Source organism: Gymnoscopelus braueri (genome assembly GCF_963280865.1).
Source record: "Gymnoscopelus braueri genome assembly, chromosome: 17".
Classification (NCBI taxonomy): domain Eukaryota; kingdom Metazoa; phylum Chordata; class Actinopteri; order Myctophiformes; family Myctophidae; genus Gymnoscopelus; species Gymnoscopelus braueri.
In genome coordinates, this window is record NC_137617.1 from 37,650,162 (window position 1) to 37,668,009 (window position 17,848).

Genomic DNA, 17,848 nt, shown 5'->3' on the forward strand with positions numbered 1-17,848 from the left:
CATTCCATGCCTGCTGATGACACTGCCGAGGGGTAACATGTAAATTATGAAGAGGAGGGGGCCGAGAACTGACCCCTGCGGGACACCACAGGTGACGGGGAGCAGTTTGGACTTGCACCCTCCTAGTGAGACATATTCAGTCCTATCAGAAAGATAGGACTGAAACCACTTGAGTGCAGAGTCTGACAGTCCAATGGTGGTATGTAGACGCTCCAGGAGGATAGAGTGATCCACCGTGTCGAATGCAGCGGTTAGGTCAAGGAGGATGAGGAGTGATGGTGATCCGTCATCGGCTGTCATCAGCAGGTCATTTGTCACCCTCAGCAGAGCTGTTTCAGTACTGTGGGCTGTACGAAAGCCTGACTGAAATGTCTCAAAAAGGTTGTTGTGGTTGAGATGGTCTTGGAGCTGAGAGGCAACCACCTTCTCTAACACCTTGGACAGGAAGGCCAGGTTGGAAATAGGCCTGTAATTGGCTAGAACCTCCGGGTCCAGGGTGGGCTTTTTGAGAAGGGGACGGATGACAGCAACCTTGAGAGCAGTTGGGACATGACCAGTTTGAAGGGAGAGGTTGACAGTTTGTGTAATGAGAGGACTGAGGAACAACACTGTGCCCGCACGCTACGCAACGGGACCTCATCTCGGAACTTCATAGCGGAGGGAGAGGTTCCAAACGGGGCTAGTGTTTAGTGTTTGTTTTACGCATGCTCTCTCTCTGAGCCTCAACCCAACGTTGTAGAATAATGGCTGCTGACAGCTGGTCAAAGTCTGCAGACAAACCCCTGAAAGGTGTCGTTCTAGACATGTGTGGTGTTCTATATGACAGTGGAGCGGACGGCGGGGTTCCCATTCCTGGCTCCGTTGAAGCTGTGAAAAAGTGAGTCTTAAAGAGAACCGTAAATCTCTGCATTCTTCGGTTGTTGTAGCCATGGGACGGGTCCAAGACGGTCATCTGTCATGGATAAACTGCAACCTGGTGTTTGCACTTTGTCCCTTTTTGTCCCGTACATCTACATAAACGTTCAGACGTCATATATAAAGTGCTTATCCCATGGCCACGGATGTTACAATTATGTTCGGGCCCTCAGAAGTACCCGTATCTTCCGTGTTGTTCAATAAAAAGCAAATTAATCCGATTGGTGGCCATTTTCTCATAGAGTTGTACTGTATCAGAGTGCAATACACCTCCCAACCGATAGGGTCGCGTAGTTGAAAGCATACTTGAGTAAATGTACAATTACTTTACACCACTGCATAGAATGATTAGAATCACACTTCCATTCCATTTCACATTCATTTCCAGGCTCAAGGCGTCAGACCTGAAGCTGCGCTTCTGCACCAATGAGACCCAGTCCACCAGGGAGAAGTTTGTGGCCAAGCTTCAGAACATGGGCTTTGAGATCAGTGTTTCTGAGGTGTTCTCTCCTGCTCCTGCAGCAGCAGCCATCCTCAAGGAGAGAGGCTTACGTCCCCACCTGCTGGTTTATGATGGTACTACTGCACTTTAAAGCAACTACTAGTCCTGTGGTTCTCGACCTTTTCAGGCCGTGACCCCCCCCCCCCCCCCAAAATAATCATATTTGAACTGGGGACCACCCACACCCTGACAAGCACTTGGAATGTAGTTGAAGCGTTACAGTTTGACTCGGTTCCACAGATAAATATTGTGAAAATGGCTGATCTACAAGCTCACAACGCCTCGTGTTGCGAGGCGTTGTGAGCTTGTAGATCAGCTATTTTCACAATTTTTATTTGACAATTTGGCCAATGTTTGACCAGTTTTTATAGTATAGTTTTTTTTATCATCACTTTTGATTCAGTAATGTTTTTGAGGGGTTTTCTTTAGGTATAAAAAGGTCTTAAAAGTCTTTAAATTGTCACTTCACTGTCATCTGGGGACCCCCAGGTTGAGAACCACTGCTCTAGTGTCTATTCATACATACAGTATAAATATCATTTTGGGAGTAGTTCACCTGAAAAAGTTTGAGAACCAGTGGTTCTCAAACATTTTCAAGTGAACTAACCCCCAAATTTCAAGGACCCCCATTTTGATATGCATTAGGCCAAGTACCTCCTTTTGCTACAATATTTTTAATCATGGTAAATGGTGCATTTATATAGCGCTTTTATCCAAAGCGCTTTACATAGATTGTGCATTACATTCACCCATTCACACACACACATTAATACATTCCATAGTCTTGCTGGGGGACTTCAACGCACACGTGGGCAATGACGGGGATACTTGGACTGGCGTGATTGGGAGGAACGGTCTCCCTGATCTGAACCTGAGTGGTGGCTTGTTATTGGATTTCTGTGCTAGTCATGGACTGACAATAACAAACACCATGTTCAAACATAAGGATGCTCATAAGTGTACTTGGTACCAGAGTACCCTAGGCCAAAGATCAATGATCGATTTTGTAATCGTATCAGCTGATCTGAGGCCGCATGTTCTGGACACTCGGGTGAAGAGAGGGGCGGAACTGTCAACTGATCACCATCTGGTGGTGAGTTGGTTCAGATGGCGGGGGAAGCCTCTGGACAGACCTGGCAAACCCAAGCGTGTAGTGCGGGTGAACTGGGAACGTTTGGAGGAGACCTCTGTTCGGAAGGAATTTAACTCCCACCTCCGGCGGGACTTCTCTGGCATCCCTGTGGAGGTTGGGGGCATTGAACAGGAATGGGCAATGTTCAAAGCCTCTATTGCTAAAGCTGCGGCTGTGAGCTGTGGTCAGAAGGTCTTAGGTGCCTCAAGGGGCGGTAACCCTCGAACACCCTGGTGGACAGCGGTGGTCAGGGAAGCCGTCCGACTGAAGAAGGAGGCCTATCGGGGTATGATATCCCAGGGGACTCCAGAGGCAGTTGCAAGGTACCGACAGGCCCGAAGGGCGGCAGCCACAGCTGTGACGGAGGCTAAGCAGCGGGTGTGGGAGGAGTTCGGGGAATCCATGGAGAAGGACTTTCGGGCGGCACCAAAGTTGTTCTGGACGACCATACGGCACCTCAGGAGGGGAAAGCGGGGAACCATCCAAGCTGTATACAGCAAGGATGGGGCTCTGCTGACTTCAAGTGAGGAAGTCGTAGGGAGGTGGAAGGAACACTTTGAGGAACTCCTAAACCCAATGACATCAGACCCACCCTCCCTGACAGGAGCAGAGCCTGAGGATGATGGGGGATCGGCGTCAATCTCCCGGAAGGAAGTCACTGAGGTAGTTAAACAACTCCACAGTGGCAAAGCTCCGGGGGTTGATGAGATTCGTCCAGAAATGCTGAAGGCTCTGGGTGTTGAGGGGCTGTCTTGGTTGATACGTCTTTGCAACATCGCGTGGAAGTCTGGGACAGTACCGAGGGAGTGGCAGACTGGGGTGGTGGTCCCACTTTTCAAAAAGGGGGACCAGAGGTTGTGTGCCAATTACAGAGGTATCACATTACTCAGCCTCCCTGGGAAAGTTTATGCCAAGGTACTGGAAAGGAGGGTCCGGCCGATAGTCGAACCTCAGATTCAAGAGGAGCAATGTGGTTTCCGTCCTGGTCGTGGAACAACTGACCAACTCTTTACTCTGGCAGGGATCCTGGAGAGGGCCTGGGAGTATGCATATCCGGTCTACATGTGTTTTGTGGATTTGGAGAAGGCATATGACCGGGTCCCCCGGGAGTTTCTGTGGGAGGTGCTGCGGGAATATGGGGTGAGGGGGACCTTGTTGAGGGCCATCCAATCTCTGTACGCCCAAAGCGAGAGCTGTGTCCGGGTGCTCGGCAGTAAGTCGGATTATTTTCCAGTGGGGGTTGGTCTCAGACAGGGCTGCGCCTTGTCACCTATCCTGTTTGTGATTTTCATGGACAGGATCTCGAGGCGAAGTCGTGGCGGAGAGGGTATACGGTTCGGTGAGCTAAGGGTTGCGTCACTGCTTTTTGCGGATGATGTGGTCCTGATGGCACCATCGGTCCGGGACCTTCAGCTCTCACTGGATCGGTTCGCAGTCGAGTGTGCGTCGGCTGGGATGAAAATCAGCATCTCCAAATCTGAGGCCATGGTTCTCAGCAGGAAACCGGTGGATTGTGCAGTCCGGGTAGGGAATGAGGCTTTGCCCCAGGTGAAGGAGTTTAAGTATCTCGGGGTCTTGTTCACGAGTGAGGGGAGGACGGAGCAGGAGATCAGCCGGAGAATCGGAGCAGCAGGAGCGGTATTGCAGTCGCTGTACCGCACTGTGGTGACGAAAAGAGAGCTGAGCCAGAAGGCAAAGCTCTCGGTCTTCCGAGCAATCTTCGTTCCTACTCTCACCTATGGTCATGAAGTGTGGGTCATGACCGAAAGAATAAGGTCGCGGGTACAAGCGGCCGAAATGAGTTTTCTCAGACGGGTGGCTGGCATCTCCCTTAGAGATAGGGTGAGAAGTTCGGTCACCCGGGAGAGACTCGGAGTAGAGTCGCTGCTCCTTCGCTTGGAAAGGAGCCAGCTTAGGTGGTTCGGGCATCTAGTACGGATGCCTCCCGAGCGTCTCCCTAGGGAGGTCCTCGCTGCACGTCCCACTGGGAGGAGACCCCGGGGCAGACCAAGGACCAGATGGGCGGATTACATCTCCACACTGGCCTGGGAACGCCTCGGGATCCCCCAGGAGGAAGTTGCTAATGTTGCTCAGGAGAGGAAGGTCTGGAGCTCTCTGCTGGAACTGTTGCCCCCGCGACCCGACTCCGGATAAGCGGTTGAAGATGGATGGATGGATGGACATTAATACACCGATGGCAGAGGAAACCATCAATGCACCAACCTGCTCATCGGGAGCAATTAGGGGTTCAGTGTCTTGCTCAAGGACACTTCCACACTAACTCTGGGAACTGGGAACCTTGCAGTTCTCATCTGGCCGCTCTACCGGCCACTCTACCGCTGAGCCACTGCTATCTCTGGGACCTCAGTCAACACTTTTAAATCCTCAGCGTTATTTTTGTTGGGCGGTTAGCCGCTCCTATAAGTGGGGTTGGGACACCTCATTAGTATTAGTTTCCTGCACTGTGATTGGCCCATTAGTAGACCCTAGCTGTACTGTGATTGGCTGACTCTATTGGCTGACTCTATTCAGCACTGTGATTGGCTAGCGAGACACATGATGACATTAATAACCTATAAATAGGATTATGCACTTCCAAAAATCCACTTTTTTGGAAGTGAGCTTCCATCACTATGACCACTGTGATGACCACTGTGATGACCACACCGCCCACTTCACACTGGGTGTGATTTTTATTTAACTCTGAGAGTGTACAAATGCAACAAAATTTGTACACTCTTGGAGTTACAGACCAGATTGAAATTGAATCCATTTGCTTCCTAACTATCAATCATTTAGCTGGGGACCCCCTGGAACCAGCTAGCACTCGTTGAGAACAGGCTGCCATGACAAGTTCATTTTCAACATTTGGCCTTGACAGACAATATTTTGGTTCAAAATATTGAATATTTAGGACCACAATGACTGCCATAGACAAATGTATGCTTTTAGGTCAGATGCTATATGAAGCATTAACAAAATATCATGAAGACATCTTTTGGAAAGTCTCGTGTTGAAGTTCTGTCTATTTTCTGGGGGTGTAACAATACATTTTAACAGCGATACCATACGCATCACAATACATGGTTGACGATATGATACATGGACGATATTGGTTCATTCATGGTTAATTTAAATCGAAACAGTAACTATTTAGCAAAGAAATTAAATCTGTGTGAAACGTGTGGATAGTGGTGCAGGTTATTTACGGGAAACATTTATGAATTTATTTAATTTATTATGAATAGAAACTAGAAAATGTGCTCCTCGGAGCACAAGTCTCCGCCAGCGGACCCGTGCTATTTTAATCACCTACCCTATCTTTAACCATAGTTCTCTAGGAATGTTCTAATTTCATAATATCATCATCATAATGCAAAAGGCGTTGGTTAAAATATTTTCTCTGTGTGATGTCTTTTTCTCTTTCTGTTTTTAAACCACCACGGCCATAAGGGTACTTTGATGGATTTGCCAATTCTTCAAACTTGTCGTCTAGATAGAATGCGCGTGGTTTTTGGTGTTCTGCAGGGGCGACTGAATATGTAGTGTCTTTCAGATTTACTGATGGCGTTCTCATCCTTAGAAGCGGTCAGTTGACACACCTATTTATAGAATTGTATTTCGTCATGCATCCCTCTAGCCAATCAAAGGCATTGGTGTCAACATATTAACACGTATTAAGACTTCGGCCTTGTTGTGGGATCAATTCAACTCTAGTCCTCTTCTGTGTTACTGTTGTAGATGAGTATGCTTTCTTAGCTTTGGCCTTCTGCACCTTTGCTTGACCAATGTTAGGTGTTCTCAGAGGGACACACACACGCACGGACGGGTGATTTGGACTAGAAGATACTGTTCCAATCAAGACTGATTGATCCTGTCTTACCTCGCTTCAAAAACGTAAACGGCTTTTTGAAGTGACACACCTATTTATAGGATTGTATTTCGTCATGCGTCCCTCTAGCCAATCAGAGACATTGATGTCAACATATTGACACGTATTAAGACTTCGGCTTTGTTGTGGGATCATTTCAACTCTAGTCCTCTTCTGTGTTACAATTGTAGATGAGTATGCTTTCTTAGCTTTGGCCTTCTGCGCCTTTGCTTGACCAATGTTAGGTGTTCTCAGAGGGAAACACACACGCACAGACGGGTGATTTGGACTTACTGAAGGTACTGTTCCAATCAAGTCTGATTGATCCTGTTTTACCTCACTTCAAAAAGTATGGGCTTTTTGAAGTGACACACCTATTTATAGAATTTTATTTCGTCACGCGTCCCTCTAGCCAATCAGAGGCATTGGTGTCAACAAATTGACACGTGTCACGTGGAGCTTGCCCAATGTTAGCTTGGCTAACAATGTTTGCTCACACACGGCGGGACGAAGCGAAAACATATTCTCCACCTTCGGCGGAGACAATAAGTAAACACAGTGATTCTCTGTCAAATACATGGACATTGTATTTGAACACATATGAAACCCGCACCTTGACATGAACACAGAGAATACACACATTTATCGATAAACCAAGTGTAGCGATATGGAATGGAAAAGTAATGAAACCCCTCTTTTTATTTTATCTTCTTAAAATTGCTTAATACAATGCACTAGTACTTGCATTGCAAAACGATTCAATGCGAAAACGATACGATACAAAATCAAACGATATGTTGCTGTTTACATATCCATATACTTCGATTGTTGAAATTAAAATTGATATTTCGATGCAGTTACTGTATCGTTACACCCCTACTGTTTTCACATTGAAACTGGGAACATTGTTGCATTGTGTTCTTTTCACTGCAGGTGTCGTCCCTGAGTTTGACAGCGTTGACCAGACCAACCCAAACTGCGTGGTCATAGGAGACGCGGCAGAGAAGTTCTCCTACCAGAACCTGAACGACGCCTTCCAGGTTCTCATGGGCCTGGAGAAGCCTGTGCTGTTCTCTCTGGGCAAAGGGTGAGGATATTCATTACAATATTATACTACATCATACAATGTGTTGTAACAGCTGGTATCAACCAGCTGTTAAAACTGTAGACGTTATGTCATTAAAGGTGGTGTGAGCAATATTGTTTTGTTAGTTAAGTTTAGTTAAGTTTGTTTGTAAGTGTTAAATAGCTCTATATTTTAGCTGTCAATTATATAGAGTTTTTCTTCAGTAACAGGGGACTCGCTGTCTCTCCAGCTCTTTAGTTAAGAGTTTTGGGATCAGTTTGGGATATACCAGTTTCATCCAATCAGCAGAGAGAACTCATACAGGATAAAGTGAGTCAAATGAATAATTGTCTTTATTGTCCCACAGGGAGATATTCAGCTTCAAATTGGAAGTGATAAAACACATTTAAGAGACTAATATTGTAACTGGAATGAAAGCCAGGTGATAAATTATCTTTCTCTCTCCTGATCGGATGGAATTTGTAACCCACTTGAAAATGGATTTTCTGTTTTCTAAAGAGCTGGACAGACGGGGAGGAGACCCCTGTTACTGAACAAACAGTAACACTCTTTTAGTGTTATACACCTTTTGAACTACAGCACCAATATAACTATCACACACTTACAATCTCACAAAAAACGTGATATGATATTTTGGCCATATTGCCCACCCTTATGAATAGTTATATCAGCATGCCCATATATGGGCGATTGGGCATATACTCAAGACGTCAGGGATCTCCATACATGGGAATAAAAGGGACAATGACGGACAAATACAGAGAGCTCCATATATGGCCATAAAAGGGACAAGGACTGACAGACATACAGATCTCCATATATGGCCATATCTGTCACATCGGCGTTGGCACGTAGGTGTTGAACTCTAGACGAACTCTACGCAGCCCGAACTTCTAGTACAGTCAGTTAAAAATGACTTTAGTATGATATAATCAAATCTTCTCCCCCAGGAGGTACTATAAAGAGACGGATGGTCTTAAACTGGACGTTGGCGCCTTCATGAAGGCTTTGGAGGTGCGTGCTCTCTTTGACATACTATATTACATTCACTATATTATTATTATTACGTGACTAATTATTAGAGTTGTTCCGATACCGATACCACGCAGTATCGGCAGCTTTTCCGATACTGGTATCATACCAGTATCGGAATAGCTGCCGATACTGCCTCAAATGCTAGTATCGGCGAGTATGCCAGTCTATGGCGTTCGGACACCACACAATTTATCACAAGATGATGTTTACTTCAGATGATGTTTTAGTTGCACTAATGTTTTATACTCTTACTGTACTATACATTATTATTTTCCTAACTTGTAGCTGCACTACTTTAACTATTATTAATGTACTTTTTTATTTATTCCTACATCAGTGATTCTCAAACTTTTTAATTTCAAAGACCCTCATAACTCTCAGAGTTATAGACGTGTAAGGGTCTATTTGGAACGCCCTCACGCCTGGACCCCACTTTGAGAACCGCTGTCCTAGATTTAGCCCAAAATTACACACTGGTATCGGATCGATACGCAAGTTGTAGGTATCGGAAACGGTGTCGGTAAGGAAAAAATGGTACCGGTACATCTCTACTAATTATCTATTAACATCTTCTGTACATGTGTTCAACAGTATGCCTGTGATGTAGAGGCGGAAGTCATCGGCAAACCATCCACTATGTTCTTCCAGAGCGTTCTCAATGACATGGGGCTTCAACCCCACGAGGTAATCACAAACATGTTACAGTACAAGCATATGGAATACAGACTTATAGTTCCTTGCACGTTTTATTCATTGTTTAATGTTATTGTTCACCATTGTTAAACAACTACTGTTGAAATTCGGGCCCATAACCTCTAGAGTTCGACACCTACGTGCCACTGCCGATGTGACAGATATGGCCATGTATGGAGATGTGTGTGTCTCAGTCCTTGTACCTTTTCTCCCCATGTATGGAGATCCCTGATATCATGAGCATATATATAGTCAAAGTATTAACAGACTTTGGGTTATGGAACCCCGCTAGGGGTCCGGGGTAGGGGTGTCGGAAAAAATCGATTCGAATACGAATCGCGATTCTACTGTTGGACGATTCAGAATCGATTCTCATTTTAAAAAAATCGATTTTCAAAAAAAAAAAGAAAAAAAAATCTTTTTTTTTTTCTTCTTCTTTTTTTTTTTGATCTTGGATTTACCTTTGTGTGTTTACATTATTATCAGTTGATAAAACCTTTACAATTGTAAAAGCTACATAAATGTACTCTGTTCTCATGCCAGCAGATTGGAGTAGATCCTGAAATCCTATGTTTTGCATCAAGAATCGTTTTGAATCGAGAATCGTTTTGAATCGAGAATCGTTTGAATCGGAAAAAATCGCTTTTGAATCGGAAAAAATCGCTTTTGAATCGGAAAAAAATCAATTTTGAATCGAGAATCGTTTATTTTGAAAAAAACGGAATCGTGACCCCAAGAATCGGAATCGAATCGATTTGTGAGATAGCAGACGATTCACAGCCCTAGTCCGGGGACCCCCGTGAATGGACCCCCAGCGAATGCTTTGCTCTGTGACATCGTGTCTAATGTTGGGTTTGAACCACAAACGGAGCCAATGTATCAGCATTATTGTTATTATTATAGTCCATACTATATGTGCGCTCTTTGTGGTGTGCGCCCATTGGTGTGCCTTGGTCACAAAACCATTAGTTTTTCTATTGCTATTTAATTCATGTTTCTGTTTTAATCTCCTGTAAGGCATTTTATAAAATGCTACTCAAATAAATTATCATTAGTAGTCGTAGTAGTAGTAGTATATTCAGTATAATTAAGCATGCATGTCTTCACCGTCTTCTTCTCTCAGGCACTGATGATTGGAGATGATCTGGTGAATGATGTGGGCGGGGCTCAACACACTGGAATGAAAGGTGTTCAAGTTAGGACTGGAAAATACAGGTCAGTGGAAATAATGGAACTTGAATCTGTAATGCTGCGTTCACACAGGCAGATACAAAGATAGAAAAATTCAAAAATACACAGCATATTTGTCGCTCTGTCGCTTTGTATCTTTTGCTCAACACGGTCGTTGACGTCATCAAGTGTGCGAGTCATCGGAGCTACAGTTGTAGTTGTGTATCTTTGTATCTGGAAGTTGAACCCAGCTCAACTTCAATTTGCAGATTTGTATCTTTGTATCTTTTGTAGCAGCTACAAACATGAGATGTATCTTTGTATCTTCATGTCACTGGCTTCCATTGAAAATGAATGGTAGACTGTGTCTTTGGATCTGCCCGTGTGAACGCAGCATAAGGCTGGTAGCACTTTTAATCACATGTACCCTCTAGACTTAGTAAACTGGACTTGAGTTGTCTCTGTACTTTTTTTCTGTCTACACCAAATCTCTTTGCCAAAAATGTGACGCAAATACATTTTGTATAGACCCAAGGGGGTCGGGCTTACATGAGGCTTTGTATCTGTTTTCTCCATACATGGTATGTCACTTTGTCCCCCGGCCCCATCCAAAAAAGTCTGTCCCTCTTTCGTCATAGAAGGGACACACGTCATGCGGAGCCCGGCCATTCAGATTTCAACCACTAGGGGTCTGGCAGTACCAGGTCTCCTGGTTCTTTTTTGTATGTCATAACCATAGATATAGAAACCTAGATACCTCATTGGCCTCTGCAGTTTATTGGAGCGACCTGTATTGCGGCCATCATTTTGGGGAAGGCAAGCTTCCTGACTACTGGCCAATCACAGCGCGTCTTTTCCGGGACTTGGTCAAATCTAGTTGTATAACAAGACCAGGAGACCTGGTTCTGCCAGACCCAGACTTCACATGACGTGTCAGCCTGTGTCTATGCCCATGTATGGACGAAAGGGGGACAGACTTTTATGGCTGGGGCCTAAGGACAAAGTGACCAAAACCTTTTTTTTGCCCATGTATGGAGAAAACAGGTACAAAACATGCCCATGTATGGACGAAAGGGGGACAGACTTTTATGGCTGGGGCCTAAGGACAAAGTGACCATGCCCATGTATGGAGAAAACAGGTACAAAGCCTCATGTAAGCCAGACCCCCCCTGGTCTACCTTTATATGTCTATTGGTCATAACACCTTTAAGTGTCCCTGAGCAAGGCCCTAACTGCTCCCCCATGTGGTCGCTCTGATTAGCACACTTGCTGGGTCAAATGCAGAAACCTGCCTTTGACATCATTGGTAGGCAGGTTTGGTCATTTAAAAAAACTAAATGTATTAATGCAAGAACAATGGCTTCTATTATAGCATTGTAAACTTTCCAGGAATAGAAAGCTTGCAGTTTCTGTTCACTTGGATTCCCCATCGACTGATAGGCGGGTTTCTGAAATGTCCACAGCCACCCTCTGAGACACAGACGAGTAGACAAAAATGGTATACCATTTTATCATGAGCATCAGTGAGGACCTATTACATAACAATAGGTTAAAATGGGTGAAGTGCTCCTTTAAGTGATTGAGAAAAAAAAATACTACAAATACTAGTATTACTGTTGCTACCACTACTACATCTACTATTTCTGTTGCTAAACATAATTAATTATGTTATTGTTGTTGTTGTTGTTTCCTCCTCTAGTATTCCTGGTGTAGAAGCCTCAGTGAACATTCCAGAACAGGGAATGTTAATGCAGACAAAATGGCTTCTCGTTTGACTCGTCAAGAAGAGGAGCTCACCTGTCCTGTGTGCTGTGACATCTTTAAACATCCTGTTCTGCTGTTGTGCAGCCACAGCTTCTGTAAAGACTGTCTGCAAAAATGTTGGAGAGGAAGGGCAACAAAGGAATGTCCTGTTTGTAAAAAAAGATCCTCCACTAAGAATCCTCCTACAAACTTGTGTGTCGGGACTCAGAAAAACACGCCGGACACAAGTTCTTACCTGTAGACGAAGCATCAGGGCGTTGCAAAGAGAAAGTCCAGGAATCATTGAAGCCTTTAAAGAAGAAACTGGAGGTCTTTGATAAAGTTCAAACAAATTACGACCAAACAGAAAAACACATCAAGGTTCAGGCCCAGAACACAGCGATGAAGATTAAGGAACGGTTTAAGAAACTTTGTCAGTTCCTGCAAAAGGCCAGGATCTCTGCTGTGAGGGAGGAAGAGACACTGAAGAGTCAGGAGATAAAGGAGAGGATTGAGGAGCTGAACAAAGAGATGGCGTCCCTCTCAGATGCCATCCAAGCCGCCGAGGACCAGCTGAGAGCCGACCACCACGTGTCGTTCCTGCAGAACTACAAGTCCACGATGGAAAGATTCCAGCTCACCCCGCAGGACCCACAGCCAGTCTCAGGAGCACTGATAGACGAGGCCAAAAACCTGAGCAACCTGACCTTCAGAGTCTGGGACAAGATGAAGGACATTGTCTCCTACACTCCTGTGATCCTGGACCCCAACACTGCCCATCCAGTATACACCCTGTCTGATGATCTGACCAGTGTGAGAGCTGTGAAACATGGAGAGAAACAGCAGCTTCCTGACAACCCAGAGAGGTTTGATCACTATAAGTATGTTCTGGGTTCTGAGGGCTTTAACTCAGGGTCTCACAGCTGGGATGTTGAGGTTGGAGACAATATAAATTGGGTTCTGGGTGTGTTAGCAGAGTCTTACCAGAGAAAGGGAGAGAGAGAGGGTGCATACTGGAGGCTAGAGTTGTTTAAAGGCCAATACAAAGCATTCGGGAAAGTCACTCCTATCACTGTTCTCTCAGTGAATCAGAAACCCCTGAGGATCAGAGTCCAGCTGGACTGGTACGGAGGAAAGCTGTCCTTCTCTGATCCTGATACTAACACACACCTACACATCTTCACACACACTTTCACCGAGACGCTCTTTCCATTCATTAGAACTTTTGATGATAAGTCTCTGAAGGTGATACCAGGGAAAATGTGTCACTCTCTATAGATCTATAGATAGTGTTCAATAAAGATCCTATTGAATATATTGATCTGGTATTGATTAGGGTCTCTCCATGGTGATCAGAAGGGATTATTTATTCATTACTATTAATTATCTGGTATATTATCTAGTACATTTTCTGGTATTACAGACAGACAGACAGACAGACAGACAGACAGACAGACAGACAGACAGACAGACAGACAGACAGACAGACAGATATATAGATATTATTTTATTTGATCATTTATCATTCTGTTTATAATTACGTTGGTATTATGGTGGAAGGTCTTATATGATTATTATTGATACTTTAACATGTTTTACATTGTAGTGTTTGTCATATCATCTCTGTCGGGTGGAAACCTTGTATGTCCAAAACCATAAATTTTCTGGAAATGTAACGGAATTTTAGAAAAATAGTGAAAATAGCAGATCTACCAGCTCACAACGCGTCACGATGCGACGCATTGAGAGCTTGCAGATCGCCTATTTTCGCTACGTTTGCTTGACACTCTTATGATAAAGTAGGGCATTAAATGACGAAAAAAGAGAAAAAGTTGACATTTGGACATACAAGGCGATATTGTTCAGTATTGAATTACATGTATATTGGTATTATGGTGGCATGTAGCCTACTTTCATGAAACAAATACAACATTTTGAATATTGAAACATGTCTGATGTGATTATTATTGATGAAATGCTGAACTTCATAGTGTTCATTTATCAAGCAGTTTAAAACAGGGACGTCAGGGATGTAACAATATATGGTGGCAGAAATTATTGTGATATTAAAATATGACAATATGTATCGACTAGACAAAAGTCTGTATCGCAATAATTATTAGTTTGCTGGTGAAAGTTACAGGAGTGGATATGGTGTGAGATATGAAATGTAAGCTTATCATAAAGTATATCGTTTAGTTATCATTACTAGCTGACTTCTGACTAGTCACAGCTGACTAGTTCAATAAGCCTTGTTGACCTACTTTAGTGTAATTAGTCCAGCAAGACACAATAATACAGTACATAGTGTTGCATGATAGATAACAAAAATTGCATCAAAGGATTTACAGGCAACCCTCTCTGCTATTGTGTTTTACAAATAACTTTATTAAATATATTATTTATTCAGATTCCACCACAGTAAACTGAAGATCATGGGCAATGTTGATGATAAAAAAAAACATTCCAAAAGACAAACATAAAATGTAAAATGTCACATTGAGAAGACCTTTACTCTTTCAGGGACTGTCATTTCATGCATAGAAAGATTTAAAGCAGGAATTTTCCACTCCAAGATAAAGATTAAGAATGTGCTGTTTGTATGTTATGATGGTGATCCTAAAACTCCACGTATCTGTCCACTGAACAACCTGGTCAAGGCCTTTTGGGTTTCACTGAAGTAATGACCAATGTTGTTCCCTCTCCTCTCCTCTAGATAGCACCAGTGTCTGTAAATAGAGACTTCAACCTTTTAAACATGAGTCTTTTAAACATGTAATTTATCATTATATTAAAGAGGAGTTGACTAATGACTAAGAGAAATGGATGGATGGATGGTGGGATTGATTGATTGATTGATACATATGAATTGATGATTATACCATTCAGTGTTGAATGAATGCTATTGGTCATTATAGTGACATTGGTGGATGTATTGATAATTATGAGCTTAAATATGGCGTTGGTCGGTTAATGTACGTATTAATTTAGCATGACTTTGTTTTTTACCTAGATAGGCTTGGCTATGCCTGTCACTAGTACTTTCTAGTATGACGTTGTCAAATGTGAAAAAGAAGAAATCTACAAGATACAGTAACATGTTCCAATGTGACACATATATATACATTATAGATCTGTTCTTTTTAAGCATGCATCCTTGTAATTGTGACATACAGTGCGTACAGTACGTGCGCCCACTGCACCGGGTCAGAGCAGGGCTGGATCAGGCTTACTTTCAAAACCTGGAATTGTCATTATTTTGAGTTCGGCTCAATCAAAGATGCAAACTATTATCAAAACAAAAGTACTCTAATTGTATTAATAATCACAGCAGCAACAGAAGATTTAAACACATAAAGATGTCAATAATGAGCCTGAAACCAAATTAAATCTATAGATCCCACATGGGAGCTTCCCACTGTTTGTAATCCATAGCTAACTTTGGCTCAAATACCACTCAGTGACCAGTCTATATACTGTATGGTCATAATAATACATTATTAATGCATTGATACAATAATATATCAATTTAAATTAATCAATTCACAGTATTATCTATACTGTACGTATTTCTTTCTGTTATTCGTATGTGACCTATAAACAGTAAAGCCTGTTTTTAGCCTGTAAGTTTTTAATTTTTCAGCATGGATGAAACCCACCACCTTCACACACCTTTTATGAGACAGCATTTTAAGCTGTATCAGCCAAAGGCATAACATTGTGATAGACATTGGCAAGGGGGAAAAAAAGTTGTTAAAACAGCCCAATCGCCTCGGTCATTAACAACCTGTCAGTATAGGATGTCTGTAACAGTGTGCTAATGACATTAGATAGGGTGCTTTAAAGCCTCACATAAACTGTTCGTACACCAGGCCTTACTGTAGTGAGTGACCTGCCATGTACCACCAACAACCGGTTGTTCTAAAGCAGAGGTGGGCCATGGATTTAATATCAACCTGTCAATCCCGAGGGGCTTTTTGGTCGTTCACGAAGATCCTATAAAACCTATAGACAAAAACATCCACTGTCCAATCACGCTCAGGTTTGTTCATTTGAATGTGAACGCCAAAGCATCATGTCAGGGATGTGGTGCAGTGTGAAGTTGGCCTTCCCACCCCAAAATTGTATTATAAAACAAAATGCCAGACGCCAGCATATCAATGGTCCAGGGGTGTTAACGGTTTATAGGCTACTGCTATTTTTCAACCAGAACTAATGAGACAATACAGTTTGGGAAATATGATTTATTAATTTGTAGGTCTATTTGTCACATCAGCAACAACTATGCAGTGATGGTGAAGAAAAGGAACTTGAAAAGACACTTTATGACAAACCACAAATCATTTGACAGCTTCTTCAGTCGAGACAAAGGAAGAAGGAACTGAAATCTCAGCCATACAGTATATGTGTATGTGTACCGTACATGAAACTAGATAAAGTGCTACCATCAGTAATTTAAGTATGTTTTTGTCTCATCATCAGCAAGAACTACACAGCGATGGTTAAGAAAGGGAAGTTGGAAAGACATGTTCTGACAAACCACAAATCATTTCACTGCAGTTTTCCAGCAGACAGTGAACAAAAAAATTGAAAGAAGAAACTTGAATTATGTTCCATACATCAGGGTCTTATAACGTTTCTACAATAAAGGACGACTTCACCCGTTTTCAACCTATCTTCATATAATTGGTCCTCACCAATCCTCATATGTCACAATTTTTGTCTACTGGATCTGAGTCTCAGAGGAGGGCTGTGGACAGTTCAGAAATCCACCGGTGACATCATCGATGGGCAATCCTAGTAGAAACTGCAGGCTTTCTAGTCCTGGAAAAGCATGCATTTCTTTTTTAGCTTTTTACCATTTTATCATGAGCATTAGTGATAATTTAGTCAAGTTTGGCATATCTCTACAACAATGATCAGGTGTGAGGCGATGTTAATTCCGTTGACTAAAACTACGTCCAAAATTGTTCGTCAACTACCCTTTTTCACTGACAAAAACTAAATAAAATCTAAGCTATAATGACCAAAACTATGACTGAATATATTGTTGACAAATATAATTTTGACAAATAAACAAAAACTAGACGAAAATGTTAGGGAGGGAGTGGAGAGAACATCCAATAGATGACTTGTTAACTGTACATTAAGGATTTATAACTATGCCTTATACACATTTATTTGACAATGAATAAGCTATTAGTAAACTACTTACTTATGACTTGTTAAGTATTTGTTAATAGTCAATATGTGTTATTGGAACGTTATTGTAAAGTTGCAACTATTCCTCATTCACTCGTGTTAGTAAATGAGGAATAGTTTGGGTTCAAACCATATATTGATCTGTCTAAAGCAATTAATCACCGTTCTCTCTTTTGGATAGCTATCCACAACAAGTCAACATGTACCAGCCAGAGTGTGTCACAATAGTGTTTAGTGCAGGAATACTTGACATGTGTGGCCATGGTGGTAGATAAACAGGTATTGCACCATTGCTATGTGTATGCATGTGACCTCGTTAACTATGTTAACTAGGCAGGCAGGCACATGCTGGAGGTTTTGTGTGTGTGTCTGTGTGTGTGCGCGTGTGTGCGTGTGTGCGCGCGCGCGCGCGCGTGTGTGTGTGTGTGTGTGTGTGTGTGTGTGTGTGTGTGTGTGTGTGTGTGTGTGTGTGTGTGTGTGTGTGCGCGCGTGCGCGTG

General features: G+C 42.9%; 1 protein-coding gene across 1 annotated transcript; it reads left to right on the forward strand.

The window, feature by feature from the left end:
• Positions 1-734: 734 nt before the first annotated feature.
• On the forward strand, positions 735-16,654 carry LOC308105122 (phospholysine phosphohistidine inorganic pyrophosphate phosphatase-like; the record flags this gene model as incomplete). Its single annotated transcript, XM_080455754.1, has 9 exons — positions 735-877; positions 1,304-1,491; positions 7,354-7,507; positions 8,458-8,521; positions 9,134-9,226; positions 10,359-10,450; positions 12,254-12,264; positions 12,411-12,808; positions 16,631-16,654. Exons 1-9 carry the CDS (start codon positions 744-746, stop codon positions 16,652-16,654), a joined length of 1,158 nt encoding a protein of 385 aa, XP_080311880.1. The 5' UTR covers positions 735-743.
• Between the last annotated feature and the right edge of the window lie 1,194 nt (positions 16,655-17,848).